At 37.8% G+C, this 24,752-nt stretch overlaps 1 protein-coding gene across 1 annotated transcript in view; it reads left to right on the top strand.

The window, feature by feature from the left end:
• EXOC4 (exocyst complex component 4) overlaps positions 1 to 24,752 on the top strand; it is an 890,815-nt gene that overhangs the window by 97,775 nt on the left and 768,288 nt on the right. The window contains exon 6 of the mRNA XM_036759981.1: positions 8,674 to 8,917. Coding sequence (XP_036615876.1) covers positions 8,674 to 8,917 — 244 coding nt within the window. The remainder of the gene's footprint in view (positions 1 to 8,673; positions 8,918 to 24,752) is intronic.

Raw genomic sequence — 24,752 nt, 5'->3', positions numbered from 1 at the left:
ATTTTAAATAGGTAAGACAGTAATTTGGAAGCACTTAATGCTTATATGTAGGCAGCCTCCAACTAACTGAATGGAATGCATTCTGAAAACTTAGCAGGAAGTCAGTTTTGGGGAACTCAGTAAGTATTTACCCATTGAATTTTATATGGTTAAGTCTCTATGCTAGTTCACAAAAACTTACTTAAACCCACAACATATTGAAAGTTTCATATTGCATTAGTTTTTACCATAGAAGCTAACTACTGTGCATAACCTTGTTTCTTTGGGGAAGTGAATTCAGAGTTAAATATTGGGAAACCCTAAATACATCTTTCTTATGTGGAAACTGTGCTGTTATTCTCAAGTGGAAGAAGTGTCCTTTCCCATATGCCTACCAGTAAATGGATGACTGGAGTTCTGTAGCTCCGAAGCCTGCCTATGACTTTTATAGCCTAGGTCTGTGCTGGTTTGCCAGGTGAGAAGCTTGGAGTAGGGCAAGGAGCAGTGAGAATAGATTCAAATGGTGAATGGGATAAGGATAGAATTCTGTGTAAAGATACTGAAGCTTTACTCCTATGAAATCTGCATAAACAAAGGCATGGAAATAGGTATGCATTCTTATGTTTGAGGGACAGTGAATAGACTGGGCTGGAGCTGTGATTCATGTAGGATAGTAGGGAGTGAGAAGACTGGAAAGCTAAGTTGGGGAAGGCTTTAAATCCTGTGCAAGGAATTTTTCCTCTTAGTGGGGAGCCTTTGAAGATTTTTGAGCAGATTTATGACATGATATAAGTGGTATTTTTAGAGGATTAATCTCTTGGAGGTATTAATATGTAGGGATATATTGGGGGGAGGATGGAGATGATGTGGGACCAGTTAAAAGGCTTTTGTAGTTGTCCAGGGATTAGATAAGGGTCTGGATTAGATTAGTGTGAAAACAAAAGAGAATGAAGATTGTGAAAGAAAAATGGATAAGACTTGAGTACTGATTTGATATGGAGGAGAGAGGGAGGTTTTAAAGTATATCCCCAGGGAGGGGTGGGCTTTCAAGACTGGAGTCTGAGAAGGTGAAGATTATATGAAAAGAAGTCGGGATGAAGCCCTAGTTTTGGTGGAAGATGAGTTCGAATTTGCTGAGATTAAAGTGACAAGGGGAAATCCAGATAGAAAGTTCTAGTAGGCATTTGAGGATTTGGAACTGGAGCTCAGCATGGGATGGAGATGTAGATTTGAAAATCGAGTCATGATCCTTGAAGACACAAGAAATGGCTCAGATGTTCAAGGAACACTGGGTAATGACATAGGTGTAGAAGGTTAAGGACTGAGCCTTGGAAAAGAGCCTTATTCACATATGAGAAGAAGAAGAAAATCACAGCATCATAAATTTAGAGCCAGAATCTTGGAAATCATTGAGTATTCCCTCTTCATATTACAGTTGAGGGAACAGAGACCCAGAGAAGTTGTGACTTCCTCCAAAGAGGTCTCTCAGCTGGCAGGTGGAAGAGCTGGCCTGTGAACACTGGTCTTTTGACTCCAGATATTGCACTTTCTCTGTCATGAGGGCTTGAGAGGTAGAATGAGACAGTGTAGAGTTATAGAAAGTATTTGCAGGTGGTCAGCAATTTCTAAAACTGGAAGCTGGTCTAGGAAAATAAGATGAAGATGATGAGCCCAGTTTCCTGCCAGGTGCTAGAAATAGATGTAAGACTTAAGCAGGAGGGAAGAGACTGGTGGTTAAGGAGCAGTAACTGAAGAAGTTTCCCTTTGAAAGGAAGAAGAAAAATACAATGGTAGATATAGGGGGTATTGGAGTCAAGAGAAGATTTTTCCAGATGTGGGGCACACATGCATGTTTGATTTTTTTTTTTTGGAGCCAGTCAGAGTTAGGTGACTTGCCCATGGACCCATAGTTAGTAAGGTATCTGAGGCTGGATTTGAACTCAGGTCTTCCTGACTCCATGGATGGTACTCTATCCACTGTGCCACCTTGCTGCCCCTTACATGTGTATGTTTGAAAGCAAAGGAAAGTGCCAAAAGAACAGTGTGCATCCTGATTTGAGTAACAGAAATAAAAAAGCCACCAACAGGAGGCCAAATTTTACATACCTGAAAAACGGTGAGAGTCTCACTGAATGAAACACCCTCCTTATAGGAGAGAGGAGGAGGCCTGCAGGGGCAGAATGTTAGATATACCAGCAGAAGCAGTCATGACACTGGACATTTTTGCTTCTTTGCTTTTCATTGTCACAAGAAGGAGGGTTTAATATGGAGGAGGGAGGGTATTTCTCCCCCCTCTCCCCATGATGGTTGTGATTTAGAGACAAAGGCATCTATTAAATGTGTATATTTAAAAAAAACAGTAGAGGGGAAATCTTAAAGAGACTTGAGAGAACAGAGTCTTGGAGGAATAAAGAGGGGATGGCATTGTAAAGAGAATAGTCCTGAAATAGTGAGTGGACAAGACTTCTTGGATCAAGAAGTAAAGAAGACAGGGAGGAAAGAATATGTGTGGTGACAGTGTAGTTGATATGAAACTTTAGATGTATAATAATAGTATTTTCATAAAGCATCCAAGATAATTCCTTTTTTGAGTAATTGTACTCCGTGATCTCATATTTTCTTATGCCTCATTAAGCTTAATAAAAGCTTACAATTTCATGTACAAAGAAATATTTTTGTTGTTCAGTTGTGTCTGACTCTTTATGACCCATTTGGGGTTTTCTTGACAGAGATACTGGAGTGGTTTGCCATTTCCTTCTCCAGCTCATTTGACAGATGAGGAAACTGAGGCAAACAGGGTTAAGTGACTTGCCCAGTGCCACACAGCCAATAAATGGCTGAGGATGGATTTAAACTCAGAAAAAAGAGTCTTTCTGACTCTAGATGTGACACTTTGCTGCACCACCCATGAAGAAGTATTGGGGGTAGCTAAAATCCAGATACAATTCTAAAAAGTTATGCTTTGTATCTGTATGTGGCATTTACCGACTTGCATTAGTGTGCCCTGCCTTTGTGGAGCATGTCTCTCCTATTAAGAAGCGCTGCAGGTATTTTCATCCATGAGGCAGCACTCTGAATGTCTTATTTGTACAGTGTTGGGGAAAATGTTTCCATTCCTGTAGAGAGTTCAGAGAAGTATATACAGAAGCCACTCTCCCAGATAATTCTGTATTACAATATTCATTTTTTTATTGTCGAAAAGCATGTGTAGATAAAATAACACCTTTCTTTTTGGCTATCTCCTAGTAAATAATTTTTATAAAATATTCCAAACTAACCAGTTCTTTAAAAAATATCATTATATAACTTTAAAAGATTTGCTATTGCCCTTCTTCCTGGAATGAGGAAAAGTATTTTGCCATATGGTGAAATTTATTCTACTCTTTGCAGTCTTACATAGCTTTAGAATTAGGCCAGAGATCTGCTTCTAAATTTAAATAGCCTTCTCTTCCCATCTCAGGTTGATATTCCCAGTTGTTACACTGATGCCTTTTTCTAATGTAGATCGCCATGTTATAGCTCAGACAGGCCATCAGTTATACTTATTGCCAAGCCATGGCAAATGATTCTGTTTAAACATCCTAAAAAACTGCCGAGTGAAATAAAAACTTCTTATTGTCGAGAAAGAAATAATTGGGAAACATTGCAAATGAAAAGTGCTTTGGGAATAACAAATATCAGATAATAGTGGCAGTAACTGCAGAATTCAGTTAATTGGCAGTATTTTTGTCTTAGCTATTTTCTAAGAAGGCAGCTTTGATTCACTTCTGATGTTAAGTTCTTCTTTCAACTCAGAATTTGCAGTTAATTGTGATTCTTCTGGTGGAGATCGTGAGAATTGTGTCACTCTAGCAATCTGTTTTCCCTTTATCATGAAAGTCTCTGAAAGCTCCGAATGGTGGTTCACCATACTGAGGATTATGGTGGAAGTCGTCTGTAGAGCTATGTAAAATAAAGCCCTCTTTTCCCGAGAGATGTCTTCCTTGCAGACTGGTGTTCCTGGATTTTTCTGTGAGGGAGTGATAGAGGAGGCAGTGAAGAAATGCAAAAGAAAGGTAAAAATTTTCAACATGGCTCATGCTCTGTGTAAAACTGTCTCCACATAGCAATGTGTATGGACTAGAGGCTCCGGAATTGAAGCAGGTAAAAGCCTTTCATCACATTCCTGGACTTTAGGACCCTATTAATCTGCATCACCTTATCTAAAGAGGATTAGTGCCAGCAAAAGAGTATAATTTGGGATGCCATAAATCATGTAAGGAACTGTGTAACATTTTACTGGGTACATGTACAGTCATGGGACTAATGAAATATACCATGATAAATAGCAGCAATTTGGTATCATTTTCATTAGTGAAGAGTAAGCCACAAAGCTTATTCATGACTGTTGTACCAGGCAGACTAGTATATAGTGGCTCTTAATAAGCTGGACTTTAACAAGAGGCCTTAAAGTTTCCACCTCAGAGTGTAAAAGAGCACGCATGAGGGTGTCATCCATTATGAAGGACATTTTTATGGGGTATCTTCCAACTGGGGATCCGAAGGCAGAATGGCTCTGCTAGGCAATTATAAATTAAATGAAAATCTTGATTGTATGAGAATGGCCCTTTTTCAGATGTCTTATTCTTTTGTAGAGTTCCAAGAAAGACTTTTCATTGAGAGTAACCACTTCATTCAGTTATCAAGGCTTACTCTTGCATTGTCTTGTCAGACATTGTGTTTACAATGCAAGGGGGAAACCAATGTCTAATTTAGATAGAGTAATTCAAATATAAACTGGATGGAAAGGATGGAAAAGTATGGGGGAAAAGGCAGTAATAGTAGCAATTTGTTGGTTTAAATCTTTGGACCCACAATATATTTTTTCATTTGGCAAACTGCCTTTGAAACATTTAAACTGAGCAATTACTCCCAGGGCACACAGGCATTTCATTTGTGGTTTCTTTATTCATTTTATTCAAACTCCTGTTGGGATTGCTGTGAATATGACTGTAATGAAACTGGAGGGCCTTGCTTCTTTTCTCTTTGGTTTTGGCAAAGGTTAAGCAATAATAAAACCTTTAGAGAACACAAATCAAATGACTTGTTACAGTGCTTATTTAACTGTCTCCTTTCACAGCTGTTATCTTGACTTACACTTTATTTCATAAGGCCTTGTTCTAAGATAGGATTCCTATCTTCAGAATTTTGTGGTCCAAGATGCTTAAGATTCTCCTCATGTAGAATGAGAGAGAATATGTCTTAAAACCTCTGGGAGATAAAATTTGTCTTCTCGACTGTCTGGCGCAGGATTGGGATAGTGGAGGTCCTGATGATGACTTATTTGAGCTAATCCCATTCTCATGCTAAAACTCCCTGGCCTTTTCAGTTCACCTTTTCTGCATTGTCCACTATTGTTTTTTGGCTGTTCTTCACCATCCTGTTTGAGAATATGACCATTCAGGTAGAGGAAAGTTGGAGGAATATGATACAATAGGATGTATGTGACTCCCTCCCACACATCCTGTGGTCTAGCCAAACTAGCCTTTTTGCTTCTTACACAAATGGCCCCATCCGGCCTTGACACAGTGTTTGCCCCAACTGTCCCTGTACCTGGAAAGCACTTGCTCCTCACCTGTGAGTTCTGGAATCCTTCAAGACTCAGCTGAAGTCCTTCTGCATGAGGCCTTTCATGGTACCACCCAGCCTGTTTTTGTGTTTTTTTAGCCCCAGGCACAGTGCCTGGCACAAAATAGGTTTTCAATTAATACTTGTTGATAGAGTATTACTAAGTGAGAACTTTCTGGTTGTGTTTTACTTTTTGCGTCTTGTGAGACAATACTTAAGCCTCATTATAATGTTGAACTGAGTGCCTGTTCTGTGATCTACTGTAATGGAAGCTGTGAGAGGGACCACTGGAGGCCATGTGGTTCAGTGGAGGGAGACCAAGTCCAAGGTTAAATCCTGCACCTCTCCCTTGCCGCCTCCATGACCTTTGGAAGGTCACTTCATCTTCCTGGGCCTAGGTCTCCTCATTGGACTAGATCACCTTGAGTGATCTCGTTATATCACAGTTATAGATTTGTGGTTCTCTATTCCTTGTCTTTTCCAAACTTTCTATTTTCCTATAATCTCAGACACAGTAAGCTCTTAATAAATGCTTGATGAATTGGGACCGCCTTCTAGGTGATCTTTACAAGAAGGTATTTTTGATAACTTCATTAGTCCAAAAGATCCCGGACGGGGGCTTTGGTTTTCCCCCTTTCTAGTTAAACTTCTGCTCTAAAGTGAATAGTGTTCTTCCAATTTAAATGCACACCATTGAACTACAAATGTAGTGAATGCTGTCTCCATTATGCTGCTTAGACCAACTGAAGTATGAAGAGGCTGCCCAGAAAACAAATAATGATGCCTGGCCCCGGCTGACCTCTCAAGGATGCAGTCAATAATTGTTAGCTTAGACTTTGAGCCCTTTGTTTCAGTTTTTTTCCTATCCATTTTGCTTCCATTTTCATTTTTGCATTGATGAACAGGCTTGGGTCTGCTTAGAATTTCTGATTTAGGAAATTACAAGAGGGAAAACACAGGTGTTGCCAGTAGACATAACCATTTATTTCATGACTTTTTGATTTAATACTAGATTATAGACTTGGTGAGGACATGGACTTACTAGCTGTGTGACCTTGAGCAACTCACTTAATCTTTGCCTGCCTCAGTTTCCTAGTTATAAAATAGGGGTCATAAAACACCTCTCTCTTAGGGTTTTGTGAGGATCAAATGATACGATATTTATAAAGCCATTCACACAGTGCCTGGCACATAGTAGGCACTTAATAAATGTTTATTCTTTTCCTTCTTAAGTTGTCATGTTGTGTTAGGAGAGGTATAATTAATGTATTGCAGTCTAAGAAAGGTTTTGCAGTCTAAGAAAGATAACACTGATACAGACTCATGTATAAAGGGCTTACAAGGGTAAATGTTTATTTAGTATGGGGAATGAGAATAAAAATATATTATCGTAGTATTGATTGAGGTATGTGATTATAGAAGTCAAATGTTTTTGAGAGGTGAACTTTTAGGGGGTTTACTTAAACAAAGACTTATACCTACATATTTGAAATATTCGAAGTTATTAAGTGATTACATTTCAGTGCCTTTCTCATTACACTGAATAGAATAGCTCACTTTTTATAGTCCTGTGCCTTATAGCTATGAAAGAGGCAGCAAAGAATGAGAAAAAGAGATGGTTGGTTGGCATGGATTGGCAAGTGACAAATTGAGGAATTCAGAGAAACATGAGAAGATTTGTATGAACTAATGCAGAGTGAAATAAATGGAACCAAGAGGTGAATGAACATATACAGTGACTAGAACATTGTAAATGTTGTAAATGTAAATCGCTAAAAGGGGGTTGAGCTCTGGGTAATGGAAAAACCAGTGAAAGTTCTGAAGAAGAGTTTGTGAAATATACATCTTCCCTCATGGCAGAGAATTGAGTGACTACTGTTACAGAACGTCTTATGTGTTATCAGCCATTGTCTCTATTGGATGGTTTTGGTGAATTATTTTTCTCTGTCCCAAGAGAAGGTCTAGTATTGAAGGGAGGAGATGGGAAATGATTACAGGATCAAGACAAAGGGTATCACTGCAATGAAACTTTTTTGTTTGTTTTTTTTTTTAAAGAAACGTAGTGCTTTCCATGGGCTTCAGAAATCTGAGGCTTTTCAAACAGCTTACTCAAGGGAGGTTGAAGACTTAAGGAAAAGGAGAAGCTATTATACATGCCTCCAGTTTCCACTCTCCTTTACTTCTTGTTTCTCCTTGTTCATTCTGGGAAAACATTTATTCTGGGAAAACATTTGTTATTTCTAGACTACTTCTTTTATTCTTACTGCTGGATCTTTGACTGGTAACAGTTGTTATTTAGAGAGAATCCTTTCATCAGGATCAGCAAAGACATGCCATCACTTGTACTGCATATATATGTATATATACACATATATATGTATACACACATATGTATATATATATGTGTACGTACACATATATATGTATGTATGTGTACATATATATGTACACACACGCACACATATATAGATATAGATATATTCAACAGAAGAAAAAAGATGGCTTTAAAGAAATTTCAGTTCCATATTTCTCTCTCCTGAAAGCTTTTTTCTTTCTGAAGTCCAGTGACTTAGGGTGTATTGGGAACTAGCTGTTCTGTTGTTCTTTCTCTGTTATTTTAAATTTTAATTATTTATGTGCTTCTTTTAAATGTCCCAATGTCTTTTTAATTGTCCTAAGTTCTGAGTAAGTCATTTATTAATTGAGTTTAGGTTAGTGACTTTCTATTGAAACTTACAATGAAGATGTTTAATTTTCATAATCTGTTCATAGACAAATGTAGTGACATGATAGGTAGTTGAAGATTCACCATGGAAGACTTGCCAACTGTTTGTATAATTGTTATAAATATTTCCTGCCTTTCCTTCTCCATTAATTGAGATGATGCACATAGGGATATGAATATTATTTTGAGATTGTGAGATAGGTACTATAAAATATGGAGTCACATTTCTAATGAGCAGCATCTTCTTTGCTTCATATCTTGTTCCTTCCAAGAATATATGAAAAATCACCATCTTGTTTGGTTAGAATTGCCTCTGTGTCAATACTATCCTTTCTACATTTGATGTTTTGTGTGGTTTTCAGTTAGAGAAATGAACCTGCAGGACATCAAGGAAGATTTGGAGCTGGATCCAGAAGAGAATAGTAACCTTTTTATGGGCATTCTCATCAAGGGCCTAGCCAAACTGAAGAAGATTCCAGAAACAGTTAAGGCTATCAAGGAACGCCTGGAACAAGAGCTAAAGCAGATTGTGAAGAGGTCCACAACTCAGGTAGCAGACAATGGCTACCAGAGAGGAGAGAACCTCTCTTTGGAGAACCAACCAAGGTATGTGTGGGCTAAAAAAAGGAATTTGTTGAAGACTTCTTGGTCAAGATACGGCATTTGTGGCATAAAGGTCTTTACGCTTTGGTTTTACCTATATCTCTAACACTAACTCATGATCTCTTTTGACTTTAGATTCCTCCTTCAGATTATGGAGTTTCATTTTGTAATCTCTAAGATTACTTCTTGATCTCAAATTCTGTAATTTCATTATTTCTCACAGTATACCCAAACTAATAATTATAAAAGCAAGTAGTTATAGGTCTGCATGTGGGCTAACCAATCATCTTATTTCTAGATGAAAATGAGGAGGATAATAAATTTGGAAAACAAAATAAATTCCACCCTTCAATAACCAAACTAAGTCCTTTTTGATGATTAAGAAGTGTTATATGTCCAAGATCCAAGCTATTTCAGGAATCTATCAATAGGAGACCCAGGAGCTTCAGCTGTACAAAATAGCTAACAGGATTTAGAAACACAATCCTGTTGTATAGGGAAAAAGAAAAAGACATCAAGGGAAAATCCAGATCCTAATTAGGTTGTACCTTTATCCCTGATTAATGCAGAATCCCCTGGGAGAAACTGGAGTGTGTGTATAATCCAGGAGTCAGCCATGCAAAAAACAAATACAGAGAGAGAGAGAGAGAGAGAGAGAGAGAGAGAGAGAGAGAGAGAGAGAGTGTGAGTGTGAGTGAGGGCGGGGGGGAGAGATAGAGACAGAGACAGAGAGAGTTGTAGAAGGTTGAGGGGAAGGGGATTAAAAATGGTAATTTCATACAAGAGCCCTTAATGCAGAATAGGTCCCTTTAATCAATGTTGCTTGTTGGGAATCCTTAAAGAATATGGAGAAAGAGGGGTGATTTTCCTCACAGTATATAGGTCAACCTGTGGTACCTAAATGACACCTTATTGTCACCTTTTAAAGAAAATGTAAGCTAGTTGAAGGCTGTTCTTGAGTATTATGTGGTTTTATCTTTGTATCTCTAGCTTCATTCAGTCCTTGGCATATAGAAAGGACCTCAGAAATGCTATTGAATTGGACTAAGTTTCAGCTTCAGATTCATGCGACTTCAAATGAAGCAACATTTCTTTTTCCTTAAATTCATATATATCATCTAAAAGCCCCTTAGATTCCCTAAAAAGTTTTATTAAGCACTCAGGATTTTGAAGCAGAGTTTTTCTTTCTTTCACATTTTAGATTCACTATTTTGAATTATATTTAAAAACATTTGAGACATTAATTCTCCTGAAAACCTTTTTTTGGGGGAGGGGAAAAGGGAAGGGAGAAGTAATTGGAATGGTTAGAAAATGGGTTAAAAAAGGAAATAAAGTTTCAAAAGTCTGAATTAATAAGTCACTGGTAGTAGATAGCAGTATAGGCCACTCCCAACTTTCTTAGGTCATTCATGCTGTAATAGGGAGAAACTGGAGAAGGATTCTGAATTTGATTTTGCTCTCTTCTTCTCCTCCCCTCCCAAATTGATTAAGTTCTGGCAAAGACCTATTTGATTCCCTATTAACAAACACTCCCTTACACTGGCTTGCTATTTACCCTCTTGCTCCAAGTCCCCAGATAACGGCATTGAGCTTTCATAGGGAAATACATTACTAAAGTATATATTGGAAATAAAACAAAAGGGCATAAATCGATAGCTTTTCCACAGAACTCATTACAGTGCCCTTAAAAGCACAGTATCTTTCACAATATTTTAACTTCCTCCCCATGCCTTCTGTAAGCCCCTCCAGAATTCACAAGTGGAAATTACTGCACCAGAAGTGGATTTTCAGTAGACTGCCCCAGGAAATAATAAATGTTCCTGTACAAGGAATGAGTCAGCGAGAGTTTTTATTGGTTTTGTCAGTATCTAAGATGGCTCTTGTCTGCAGGACACATTGGACACTAACTAGTGAACAAGCTGTTTACCGTGGTTTCTGGTCTGTAATATGACCCCATCTTGTAAAATATACAACACCCACCTTTGTTCTCAGGAGACCTTCTGTGACCTCATAAAATAGTGGAGAGCTTGTCCGCTTTTTTCCTTGAGAGACTGGAATTTAAATTCTTCAGTTATTTCCATTGAAGCTGATCATCATTTTGATCCAGCTTCTAAGGTGATTTGAGAATTGGCTAATAGTGGTTATTTAAGGTTAATTTGCTAGTCTAACATTGTCAGAATTATATTTGTGAGAAACTTACATTCGTGATTTCTTGATTTTTATCAACTTTGACTCTTGTGAGGATGAATAGCCCTTGCTTTATAAAAAATTAAGACCCTTAAACCTGGCCCATTGTAATATAGCTAAAGGAACCCTAGTACTAATCTCTAAGTATAAGAATGACTCTTTCCATATTCTAGCCTTAAGAAAAACTGAACAGCACATGAAATACAACTTCCCCACCCCCTCCCAAACTTCCACCTATGAAACAGCCTCAAAGTAGATCCAAATATAGTAATTTTCCCTAAGGGCATCATTGTAGAACATAATCTCATTAAATACAATCTGGTTGTGATGCATTACATCCATGTTTGCATCTGTCTTTATGTAAAGGGAGTTAATGTTGCATGCTGGTTTGCTGGAAATGCATAAGAGAGCAAGGTAGTGAATCGTCTTGCTTTTAAATTCTTATGGAGGCAGGACAGTTTTTTCAGCCACTTTTCACCCAGTTAGGAGAACCACTCATTAATGTAATTTGCTTCCAAAAATATCTGTTGCCTGTTTTTAGCAGAAGTACCCCCTCTCCACTATTCTTTCAGTGTCATCCTGATTCTGTCTGCTATCTATCAGTTACCAGAGTCTTTGGGGGGGAAAATTTTAGCGTACTGTCGTTGCCATGAAAATTAACATTTGTATGTAATGTTTCCATCTTAATGCTGCCATGACCTACTGCCTCCTGTTGTCCCCAAAAGGCCCTAACTTTGACTTTACAATTCTACCATCAGTTTCTCCAACCTCAGCTGTCTCATTACTACTGCTTTTCCAAAATAAGTCTAGTAACTTTGGTGTTTTCTGTTTTGGAAGAGCCCTTATTTCTAAAATTCTTACTGAATTAAGAATGACTTGGGAAAGGATTTAATGGTAGAGGGAAAAAAGGGTTTATTCTAGAAGTGCAGTGCCATGTTCCAAAAATAGGAAATGGAGAAAGTAGAAGCAGTAGACAGTTATATAGTCATACTATAAACTAGTATGACTAGTATGTGCATGAGGAAACCCCTGTTTATTTCTGAAATCTTCTCTTTAAATATGTTTTGAAATTTTCTGAAAGCAAAAAGGGTTAACCTTCTTGAGAAAGAGCCAGAGACCTGCTATACCTGAGTAAAGAAATCCATTCAATGTTGATTAGACATTCATTGAGGGGGAATTGAATAAGTGAAGAGTGTGGCTACCAAGGAAATCCTTTTCTGATTGTAGAGAGATCAGTATTGGATTTTTACATAGACTCATGGGACTTCATTCTTATTTATTTTATTTTTTTTTAACTCTGGACAACTAAAGATACAGGAAGTAATAGGGGAACTATGGTTGCAGGGTAAGGTGGTTTAAAGCCCTCCCTGATAGCAATAGAAATCCATTTTTCATTTATATTGAGAAAGATCAGATGGGGCATTCCAGAACTTATTAGGAAACTTGAGGAAGCAAATTAAAACCTCTCTCATAAGTTACAAGGAAGTTTAAAGTTTAAGTCAAAGAAACTGGAAGCTTTGAGGCACCTTTCCTGGTCAGCTTCTGATTCTGAGTAAAGCTTCAGGATGAGTTTTCTGATTAGGCCTAGGAGTTAAAAAGCAGGATTAAATGAAGCAGTCATTTATAATAGTTGAAATTTCATGGCAGAGCAATACCATATTGTACTTTGGAGCTTTTATTTCTTTAATTCTATTCTTATCTTTCATTTTTTATTCTTAATAAATAGTGATTATATTAGATTGCAGCTGGGAGATGGTACAGTACCAAATTGTTTGCAGGTACAGAAGACTGTCTCTTTAATAGCAGTATTCTTTCAGTGATCCTCTATGGGGGCTGATCCTGGAACATGCTACATAGAATAGAAAGATGCATGGTTGGCCTAAGTAGGCTGATGACTGTTTCAGAAGTGACAGAAAAGACATTATTTTGCACAGAGGTCACTGGAAAATGAGGTGGACCTGTCATATAGCAAGAATGAGAGACAAAAAATGGATAGCTAGAGGGGTACATTACTACCCTCAATGTACTAAAAGATGGAGTGGAAAGCCTCCACTGTGATGGGTTGATCACTCTGAACGATTCATGGGAAGGCATACACAAGGACTAGGCAGAGACAGTATGGAAGAGTTGTGATCAGTGTCGATGGAGGAGCTATGATATCATAGAATTACCAAAATTAAATATTGAAACAAATTTTGTTTTTATTGAGGCATATTACTTCTGTAGGAAAAAATATTGTCAGATGAAAATTGCAGGCATAAAAGAAACTATATAGTTTGAGTAGTCCTAATTTTTGAAAATAATAGTGTCTTAATGTGAAAGTCACAAAGGTGAGTAGGAATTAGTAAAATAATATATGGCCTAGGCATTGAAACCAAGGGCATTTAAGTTATAGGATGACTTTATGCAAGGGGAGTCTATTCTTGTTTCATATTATGAAGGAATATGGCATGTATGGCCTCAGTTTTGCCATTGTATGTATAGCTTGGTTTCTCCTAGGGTTCAGTTACTTATCTCATTCCTTTATCCTAGAGCTGATAGGAAAGACCTTCAGTGGAGTTTCAGCTGTGATCTACCTGGGAAATATTTCTGACTATAAAGGACTGAATAAAAATGCTTGATAGGTAGTTGATTTCCAAGATAAGTAAATGGTTAGAGGATACCTAGCAGTCTGGGAGGTCACTGTGCCCACACGAATTACAGTCTTGGGTATTGAAAGAACTGACAGTTGTGAGATTTCTGAACCATTGTCAATGATTTGTGAAAGTTCTTGGGGACCTAGAGAAGTACTGTATGTCTGGAAAAAGGCACATGTTGCACAGATTTTTTTTTCTTTTTTTAGAGGGGGGAAGGCAGGGCAATTGGGTTTAAGTGACTTGTCCAAGGTCACACAGCTACTAAGTGTGTCAAGTGTCTGAGATCGGATTTGAACTCAGGTCCTCCTGAATCCAGGGCTGGTGCTCTACTCACTGTACCACCTAACTGCCCCAGTTTTTTTTTTTCTTAATGGGAAAATAGTGGAGTTTTATAACTCCAGCGAACTTGTCATTGATTCTTGGTAAAATTCTGGATCATATGATTAACGAGATAATGAATGAACATTAAGATGAGGAGAAGCCATGATCACAAAACACCAACTTGGTTCCATTAAATACAGAAAATGGCAAACTTATATCAGCATTTTCTTTTTTTTTTTTTTTGATGGGATTACTGAATTAGTATCAGGAGAATACTGTGGGTGTAGTTTATTCACGTAAAGTTTTGGATTTTAGCAAAGAAATTACAAAGTTTCTCATTCTGTTTTAGTCAATAAGAATAGTGTGGACTACATCCCAGTCTCTGCTGCTCCATTTGGAGAAGTAATTTTCATTGTGCTCCTTCCCTTGCTCCGTTTCCTAGGTTGTGAAGTCAGCATGCTTCCCACCAGCAGAAAAGTGTTTATCACCTTGATAATCCACTTTTCAAAGGTTTATGGACCCCTGATTAGGTGTTGTGGTGCCAGGGAATAAATAGTTTCATGGAATGTAGACTATTAGGTAGAGGTGCATTGAAATTTACAATAACCAGATTTGCTAGAGGATCGAATTCAAAATAAGGTGGATCTATCCTGTATCTCACCCGAGACAGGATTTGATGTCTTTTATATCTTAGTATGATCTCTTATAAGGTCCATTAGTCTAAAAGCTCTTTGAGAGCAGGGACTGTTTCTGTTTTTGCCATTCATTCTATCCCCAGTGCTTAGTACAGTGACTGGCGCATAGTAGGTGTTTGCTTAGCAAATACTTCTTGTCTCAATTTGGTTTCATTTTAGACAGGTCAGTGGTATAGACCCCGCCCTTCCAGGACAGCATTATAGTGAAATTAAAGCATATATCTAAAGAGAAATTTGGGAAACATTCCTTATGATGCTCATTAAACCTGCAACAAGCATGAGACTTATTTCTATTCAAATGGAATAGCATTTTATTTCCTCTTTGTTGCAATAAGCATTTTTCATTTAAATATCTGAAGAGTCTGTTTAAGATATTTGTAGAATTGGTTTTCATTTAAGGAAGAATAGTTGAAGAGCAGCCTTGAGGTAAAGTCAAGAAGGATTTGTCCTTGTGGCCCCTTGTAGCCATTCTCAAGCAGTGCATGTAGCACCTGGACATGCTTGGAATCAGGAAGGTCCTGAAGGTAATTTAGATGACTAGTTAATTTGAATCAAAGCAAGCGAGGGAAGCAAGCAAATTTAACTTCAGTGATTATGATTCCATTTGATTAAATCTCTACTTTTGATTGCATGTGACAGTGAAAATATGCTTTAAATATACCCAAGAACCAAATACAGGAGGGGACGAATGGTATGAACAAGGAAATATATAGATGAAAACTTATATTCTGAAACCCCCGACCATTTTCAGAATGTTTACTAAGATATTTTTAGAAGACAAATGACAAAGTTATATGATTTTAGAGTAGGAAAGGAAATTAGAGACCATCTAGTCATAGTATTATAGATTTAGGCCCGAATGTGCCCTCGTATGTTACCTGGTCCCTCTCCTGTCGTCATACAGGTGAGGAAATTGAAACATGTAGAGGTTGTTACTTGGCCTGTCAATTTATAAATGTGAGAACAGAGACTTGTAGAGACTCTGTAGCTCACCCAAGGCCAGATAGCCAATGAGCAGCAGAGTTAGGGCTAATAATAGTTCACATTTCTATAGCATTTTCCTCACAAGCATTCTCTGAAATGTAGGCAATGTAGGTATCGTTATCACTAATTTTCATGTAATGAAACTAAAGCTCATTTAGGTTCAATGTCTGCTTATCTAGAAAGTAAATGGCAGAAACTAGGTCTTCTGATTTTCATTTGGGTGCTCTTTCCCTATGTCAAGCTGCTTCATCATTCAAAAGAAATATTTCTTTACACCGTGGGGAGTACGACAATTCAGTTTCATAAACATTTATTAAGCACCTGCTTTGTGCAGAGTGCTTGGTGCTGGGAATACAAATGCAGAAAGGAAGTTGTGTTCAAGGAGCACGGTGGGCAGCAAGGGTGATGTATTTGTGGCTGGAGGGCTCAGCCACTTAGGATCTTGGGCACTTCACTTACTTCTACATTTCAGCTCCCTCATCTCTAAAATGAGGGTTGAATGAGATGACTTCTCACTTCCCTTCCAGCTTTAAGCCTGTGATTCTAGCTTATATTCTATTCCAAGGTAAATCTAAAACAATTACTAAAAAGAAAACCAAAATGTTCATGGTGGATATTCCAAGGTAAATCTAAAACAATTACTAAAAAGAAAACCAAAATGTTCATGGTGGATTCTTTGTGGTCCCAATTAGTAAATGAAGGCAAGTTCATCTCACCTTCAAAATCTAGTTTGCTCCAGACATCCCACCTAGCCCTGTCCTCCAGGGTCCTGGCCTCATTTCATCCTCCTCCCCTCACTCTTCCCCCTGCACTGGGAAGAGAAACCAAACAGATACTACCATTAGCCTTGAAAAGGGCATGATGGTTGCTACTTGTGGCTGCATGTGTGTGTGTGTGTGTGTGTGTGTGAGAGAGAGAGAGAGAGAGAGAGAGAGAGAGGGAGAGATCTCGCCTTGTTAGACTGTGAGGTCCTAGAGGAGTGTTGGACTTGTTTGTGAGCATTCCTCATAATAGCACTGCCCTCACATTGTGAGAACTTAATAAAAGCTTTTCTATTCATTCATCACGGAGAGGAACCATGGGATTCTCCACCAAACTTCCACTCAGCCAAGGATAGGCTGCTCTGCTATAACAAAACATATATGTTCCCCAAAATTACCACGCCATGTAAAAGTGAACAGTAAAAATCACCAAGCTTGTGGGGAAAATAGAGTTAGGGACACGCTGCTCAGAAACTTCATTAGTAATATATTTTTTTAAAAAGATAGGAACCCAATAAAAATGGTGACCCAGTTTTATAAAGGTTAAATGATTAAGAAATATATAAATGCTATAATAATTAGTGGCTGTATCCATGGTCTTAGGCTGCTTCTGTGCCTGCACCCTGGGCCGTAGGAGCAGGTAAGACAGGGCAGGCCAGAGCCCTAGCCAGAGGCTGTGGCAGATGGGGTAGGAGTGGTGTGGGCCAGCTCTTCTCCGCTCCCAACCCCTGCTGCACCAGAAGAGACACAATAAATATGGCACTTTACCTTGACAAAGGCCTGAAGAGTGCTTGTGGAAGTGCCACCAGAAGGGTTGCAACTTGTGAATTACTGTGAAGTGGTGCAGTTTGCATTCTCGGTTTCTCATACAGAAATTCAAGTTATGCTCAAAATGTTTCCTAACATATCAGTTGCATTGGAAGAAAGTCACGTTTATGAAACACACATTGTAGCAGAACTTGCCTGTACTAAATACAGAGACCACTGGCTTAACTCATTATTACATTTCATAAGTCGTGATGTATTTTCAGCACATTTCCCCTCTGCCTGCATAATCACATTTTATCAACTTGAATTCCAAGTTAGAGACCAGACCAATAAAGAAAGTATTGATAACATCTGCTTAGTGAATTGTTTGATAACCTTATTCAAGTGCCAACCATCACATCGCATCAAGCCATATTCTTCATTTGGCAGATAGTGAGAGCTGCCTCAGGACCTGTCACTCACTGGCTATGTATTTGCTAGATGTCATGATAGGGAAAATGCCCCCGGCTCAAGCTCTTGTGCAGGCTCAGGCCCACTTTTTCACTCCAAATGCCTGCTTGGCTTAGGTCCTTGATCCTAAGAGGGGAATGCTTGTGTAGAAAGAAATTCCTCCCTTGATGTGGTTAGATGGTTGTGCTGTGTGTAGTTTGGAGTAAGGAAAGGGGTGAGAGAGGACAAAGTCCAGAGAAAAGAAAGTCATTTAGTGGAGTCCTGTACCGGTGAAGGGTGATACCTAATTGTCCAGAACATTGAGAGGTTAAGTGATTGGACTATAGTCACAGTAGGTGTCAAAGGTGGTACTTGACCTAAGGTCTTGCTGGCTTCATAGTCAGCTCTATCCACCTTGCCTTGCTGCCTCTCAGTTATCATTATAATAACTCCATTTAGATCTAAGGTTTACATTAGAGCTTTTCTTTAAACAAAGCTGTGTGATGTAGTGAAACCAACAAGCATATACTAATACTTACTATGTAACAGGTACCATGCTAAGCACTAGGAATGCAAATATAGAAGCAAAAAATAAAGCTCCTGCTCTTGAGTGTATATTGTAATGGGAGAAGACAACACATAAACAGAGAAACTGAAAAGGATGGAGAGAGAAGAAGTGGAAGGAGGTATTGAGTGTCAAGAGTGGAGCCTGGAGACTAATGAAGGTGAACATGGCTAGACTGGGCCCATCCTTAAAATGGAAGTTGTAGGACCACCTGATCCTCAGAGGAAGAGGCTGCAGGAGTGGAGGCATTTTCTGGCATGAGAAGGCTGCAGGAGTGGAAAAATCTTGGATGGGACCTGGTGGAGAAAGAAGTCTAGAGTCAGGAGCAGAGCCTGAGAATAGAGGTAGTCTATGTAGATCCACTTTACAAATGAGGATTGGCCTGCAGCATACAGTTAGAAGGCCTAAGAGTCAGGACTCCAATCTGGGAGTCCTCCTTCTTAAGTTCATTGTACCACACATATATAGTATCTCATTTGGTTCTTTTAACATACCCTGAAGTAGGAAAATCAGTTATTTATCATCTCCCATATTACATGGGATTCTTTGAACACAAATGTGAAGTTTAAATTCCAATTATCGGTCTTTTTCTATTTCACGTACGAGGCATCTGTATACTCAGAGAAATTAAATGATTTTCTAGAGGTCACATGGATTATGATGGAGAGAAGACTAGAACTCAAGTTTCCTGTTTCCCAGGCCAGTGTTCTTTCCATTAAACCAAGATGCTTCTTGTATTTGTGGAGATAACTCTGCTTCCTACCCCTGGAACATCTACTTATTTTTTCTCCCAAGGGTGGTAATACATTTCCCTGCATCCAGCCTCATTCTCATATAGTGCTCATTGTGATTAGATATAGGCATTTGTGAGATGACTGGTTATGATTAATAGTGCATCCTATGGCCATGAGACTGAAAAAAAAACTAACTCGCATTAACTCACAGGCCATTGACCTTGGTGTCTTCAGAAATCTCTTCTGACAAACTCTGCGGGAATCTCTGTAGAGCCTGAGTTAGAGCAGTTTGCTTGAAAGTGTAGCGACCTAGGTTTATTTCCCAATTTTAGTCATTTGCCATGTGACCTTAGGAAAGTCTGTTGGTTTCTTTGTGACTCAATTTCATTACCTGTAACATGGGATGTTTTATGGTATGGCATGCTTCCAAAGTGCTGTGAGCTATGGTAGGGGTGGGGAGAGAATGCAATGTAAACATATAAAGCCATTTACAAATTATTGATATAGAGACTAGAAAGGATATTTAATTTGAGAACAAAAACTAAAGTGACAAAGAATAAATTAAATTTTAAGCCAAAGTTGACTAATATAGAATTGTGCTTTATAACATAATAAAATATATTGAAGGCACTAGAAGGAGGAAAGGGAAGCAGGGAGAAGAGTGTGCTGACAAGAGATCTTTGTGCTTCTCTTCAGGGATGCCCTGTTGTAGGGCTGGAGGGGAATTTAAGAGGCTGCCCTTGCCGGCCTTCTTCATTCAGGTGATGTTGTGCTGAAACCAATTCAGACAAATAACAGTCTATTATATTCTTGAACATCATTAGGAAAGAAAATTGAATAGTTTTTCTGTTAGTCTAGTAATGTTTAAAAAGAACCCTAAAGAGTTATTCCTATGTCTGAACTATGAATCTTCATATTTTAGAGTAGGAAGGAGACTTAGAGGTCAGCCAGTCTAATTCTGTGCTTTTACAAATGAGGAGAGTCCAACCCAGAGAAGTTATGTGACATTCCCAGAGTCACACAACTAATTAATTACATAGCTTGGATTAGGACTGAGGTCTCATGACTTGCACTCAAATCCTTTTCACATCATTCTATGCCATCTTTCAGAAGCAATTTCCTCTTGTCTGTTTCTGAGTGGAGATGAAGGCTGCTGTTTATGTTTCTATATTGTCTCTTCCCTTTTTACTTAAAGACCTGTTAATGAATTATTGCCATTAGGAAACTCAAAACACTTGAAAATAGGCATTATATAACTTGTTAGATGATTAGTGACCTATATTCTTTTGGAATTGAAAAGTACTGAGTAGTCAGCATCATTGATGTATAGTGAGAATATGGTAGGAATAGCTGAATCCATTTTTTTGTGGAATAATTAATCGATTTATTTTATAATTAACATATAAGATCTGAGCTAAGGCTTTGGTTTTATTGCACATTTCTGGACTTAAGCAATAGAGGAAAACCCCTTGGTAATTGTCTTTGTTTGTCAGTAGGAAAGAAGAGAACCCTGACATTAAGTTCTCAGTAGATATGTAGTAAACCAAACTGATTTGTATCTCATGCATATCTTTGCTTCGTGACCAAGTCAGATAGATTTTTGGCTGCAGCACTGAATTTTCTGGCCAAGTGACTAATTCAAGGTTCCTTGTGTGCTAAATTTAGGTTTAGGGGACTTTTTCTCTTTACCTTACGTATTAAGTATTTTTCACAGTTTGATAAAGTGTCTTTAGGCCATATATATACACATACTCTTCTTGTCTTTTTTTTTTTAAACCAGCTATGCATATTCCCTAAAAATATCTCTTCCCACCATTTTGCCTGTTTTTGTTTTTTGGGTTTTTTTTGGTGGAAGGAGACACCTATGGATTAGGTATTATAGTGGAATTACTTGGTGCAAACAAAAAAAATTATGATATTAATGAAAGAAAATTAATAGATTAACTTTCACTCCCTCAGAGTCAGAGAAACAAAGATTTTTAGAATGCCTTCTTTTTCTGTCTTAGTTTCTTTTCTTTCATATTCTAGAGAGATTTTATTATAGTATTGGAGTTAAATGTATAGGTTACCTACATTCTTCAGCTTATAGATATTTCATGTGTTAATATTTAGATGACGAAAGTGGGTTCTTTAGTAGGAATTCCATATGAAATATTATTTTATAGTATATGATAGCTGTTCTCCATCATTATTATTTGCTTAAGAAGAGAAAGTAGTCTTAAGTTTCTGGAATGAGTAATCAACATGCTCATGTTTTATTCCTTGACAATTAAGTCTTTCCATAACCATTTATAGTCTTTTTCGTTATCTACTGCTTTAATAAAATTACATTCACTAAAGTCACTAGAGGCTTCCTAATTGCCAAATCCAATGTCTTCTTCTGAATCCCTGTCGTCCCTTGTTTTCCTCCACAGTTTTTTGTGTTTTTGACATACCTCTCTTTTTTTTTAACAGTCTCTGCTCTCGACTTTGTAACTACATAATCCTTGTTTTACATCTTTGTTACTTTTGCTATTCCCCCTTCCATCTCTCTTTTTCTAAATTTAGTCTGTGTGTGTGTGTGTGTGTGTGTGTGTGTGTATTTAGAGAGAGATAGAGAGTGATAGACATACAGAGACAAGAGACGAGAGATCTATTTCCCATTGTTTCACCTGGTATCTCTATACTAATAAGTCTTAAATTTATATCTCTAGCCTTGTCTTCCCTCCTGAAATCCAATTGTATACCTCTGTCCACTTGTTGACATCTCTCTTGTTTGCCTCAGATTCCACATTTCTAAACTCAGTGTCTCTCTCCTCTCCACTCCCCCTGCCCCCACCCAAAATAGCTCTTTACACATATCATTTGATCATTTGATCCTCAGGCTAATCCTATGAGGTAGGTGCTAGTATCATTCCCATTTTACAAATGAGGAAATTGAGGCTGAGAAAGGCTGTTGCCAGAGACACATAGCTAATGTTTGAGGCAGTCTTTGAATTCCCATCTTCCTTCCTCTCTCCAAATCCAGCACTCTGCCCAGGAAGACACCTAGCTGCCTCAGGATGAAGACTTTTGACTTTTTCTTTCCTTTTCTGACTATTCCCACTGTTAACCATTCTAGTTTAAGGCGTAGTAGTTTCCTGCAACTTCCTAACTAGTTTATTTGCTTCTGATTTCTTTCCTTTCAATCTGTACGTTCACCACAACCAAATTATTTCAGTGGTCTCTCACTGCTTACTTTTCTAATCATTTCCTTAGCTTTTTTCTTGTTTATTTTCCGGTTAGATTTATCTAACTGATCAGAGAGAGAGAGAGTGAGCAAATTGAGATCTTCTACAATTATAGTTTAATTGTCGATTTCCTCCCATAACTCATTTGACTTTTCTTTCAAGAATTTATATGCTATCCCATTTGGGGTATAAATATTCAGTATTGGTATTAATTCATTACATATAGTACCTCCATAGCACAATGTGGTTTCCTTGATTATTTCTTTTAATTAAGTCCTTTTTTTGCTTTTGCTTTGTCAGAGATCGTGATTGCTACCCCTCCATTCAGGGCCCACAGTACACATTTAACAAATACTTGTTAGTTAATTCCTCAACTACCTTGAATAAGTATGTAACTAGCCAATGTACAAAATATATTTTAAAAGCCACTAGAGAAGATTTCATGAGAAGATTTCACTATCTCTACTTTTAACAATCTAGCATCTTGAAAAGGTAAAGCTGGAAGTAATAGCTGCACGTGATTTGAGTTGCTAAAGAAGAAATATTTGCTGGAAGTGACATCATTAGTTGGGTATAAATTTTCAAAATGTGTCAAAGAAGTGGAAATATAGGGTGAGGGCAGGGGGAAGTGTATCATTTCCAAAGAAATGGAAAAGACCAGGAATGACATTATTTAAAGAAAAAAAAGCCAGCAAGGACACAGTAGCAGCATCTGAATATTTCTGTATACGTTTATGCATGACAGGGTATCCTTGATGAAGATATAAGAAGAGAGAAGATAAGATTTTAACAGATAGTTTTTGTAATTGACCACATCTTTAAAGTCACACAATTGAATCAGAACTGTCGAAAAGAATATCCTGCTGTTGATTGTTTATTGATTTCTAAGAATGCATTTGATTCAGAGTAAAATGCTGTCTCTGAGGTACTTCTCAATTAAGGTCTCTTCCATATGTACATAAGACTCAAATAGGACACCATGAAGATATGTGTGACTGTAGGGATAACTTTGTTCAGTGATCCTGTAAGTATTGATATTTAGTGAAGTTTTTAATAGGAAGATATCTATATGTATATATAGATATATATTCACCAAAGGATTTTGCCAATATCCCAGATGTCCTCTGTAAGATCCAAACAAAAGCCATCTTAGGGTGGGGAGAAAATTTGGAACTCAAAATCTTATGGAAGTGAATGTTGAAAACTAAAAATAAATAAATTAATTAACAGTGGGAAAAAAAAGATTCAAACAAAAGAAAGATTATTGGTGCTAAGGCTCTCTAAGTGTTGCTACCCATGACTAGATAGCATTTTCTTCTTCTAACAATGCCACCGTATTTTTTATTGTGTCCTGCTTATCTTTGGCTCATTACTAATAACTTTTTGGTCTTTTTCTTTTATTCCTGTGCAAAAACCAGCAGTAGGATTTTGGGACCACAGATTTAGAACTAGAAGGAACCTTGGAAGAGATCATCTGGGTTAGAATGGGAAGTTTTTATTGAGTGACCTTCAAGGGAGGAGAAATTGTTGAGTTAGAGTGGTAAAGGGAGAGTATGGAAGTGGCTGTTGGGGAGCAAGAAGTATTCCAACTTCCCTTAGAGTGCATTAGGGTGAGAGAAGGTACAGCTAGTGATTGGGAGGATGACTGGAGGTGCAATATCGTCATAGGGAAGACAAAACTTAGTGAAGGCTAGTAGGTGGAAGGAGTTTGAAAGTTAGGGGTCCAGGACAAGTCAAAATTTTTTCACTATGGCATGAGAATTGCATAAGGCATGGTGGAGGTGGTATTTCATAGAGGAGATAAAAATGTCAGTAATGAAGAGAAAGAAGAAGAAGGAGCTAAGAGAAGGTTAAAAAGAAGATGAGAGATGAAGGAGAGGAAATTGAAATAGAAGATGGGAAGAAGAAAGAAAAAGAGAGATCGGGAAAAATAAATAGGAATGAAAAGATCAGAACAATGATAATAACCCCTTATTTTTTATGGTGTTTTACAATTTTCAAGTAATTTCACTTTTATTATCACATTTGATCTTCGTAGCAATCACATGAGCAAGTTTTATCAGCATTATATACATAAAGTCATGGAAGCTCAGAGAGGTTAAATTATTTTTTCAAGGTCATAGGCCCATTAACAGCAGTGTGGCAGTAGTGGAGATGGTGTCAGAAGAGACTCTGGGTTTCAGTTCCACCTCTTACACTTACTAGCTATATTGTAATCTCCGAGTGTCAGTTTCCTCATTTGCAAAATGGAAATGACACCATGAGCTTCACTGGTTCTTTTGAGGATCAAAGGAGATATATCATCTATCTATCATTTCAATCTAACATTTCTTAGTGAGCTGTAAAGTATCGTAGAAATGTAAGCTGTGAGGATGATATAGCAGTACTGGCTGTCAGCCCAGGTCTCATGGCTTTTCCCACTATACAGCGCTGCCTCCTGGGAGAAAATTAGACAAGGAATATTCAGAACCCCCAAATCTTCTTGATATGTGGCTTCTCATTGGATCGCCACATAAGTTTCTTTTTCTTTTTTCTTTTCTTTCTTTTTT

Source organism: Trichosurus vulpecula, chromosome 5, assembly GCF_011100635.1.
Source record: "Trichosurus vulpecula isolate mTriVul1 chromosome 5, mTriVul1.pri, whole genome shotgun sequence".
In the NCBI taxonomy this organism is placed as follows: Eukaryota; Metazoa; Chordata; class Mammalia; order Diprotodontia; family Phalangeridae; genus Trichosurus; species Trichosurus vulpecula.
This window is presented reverse-complemented; position numbering and strand designations above follow the sequence as displayed.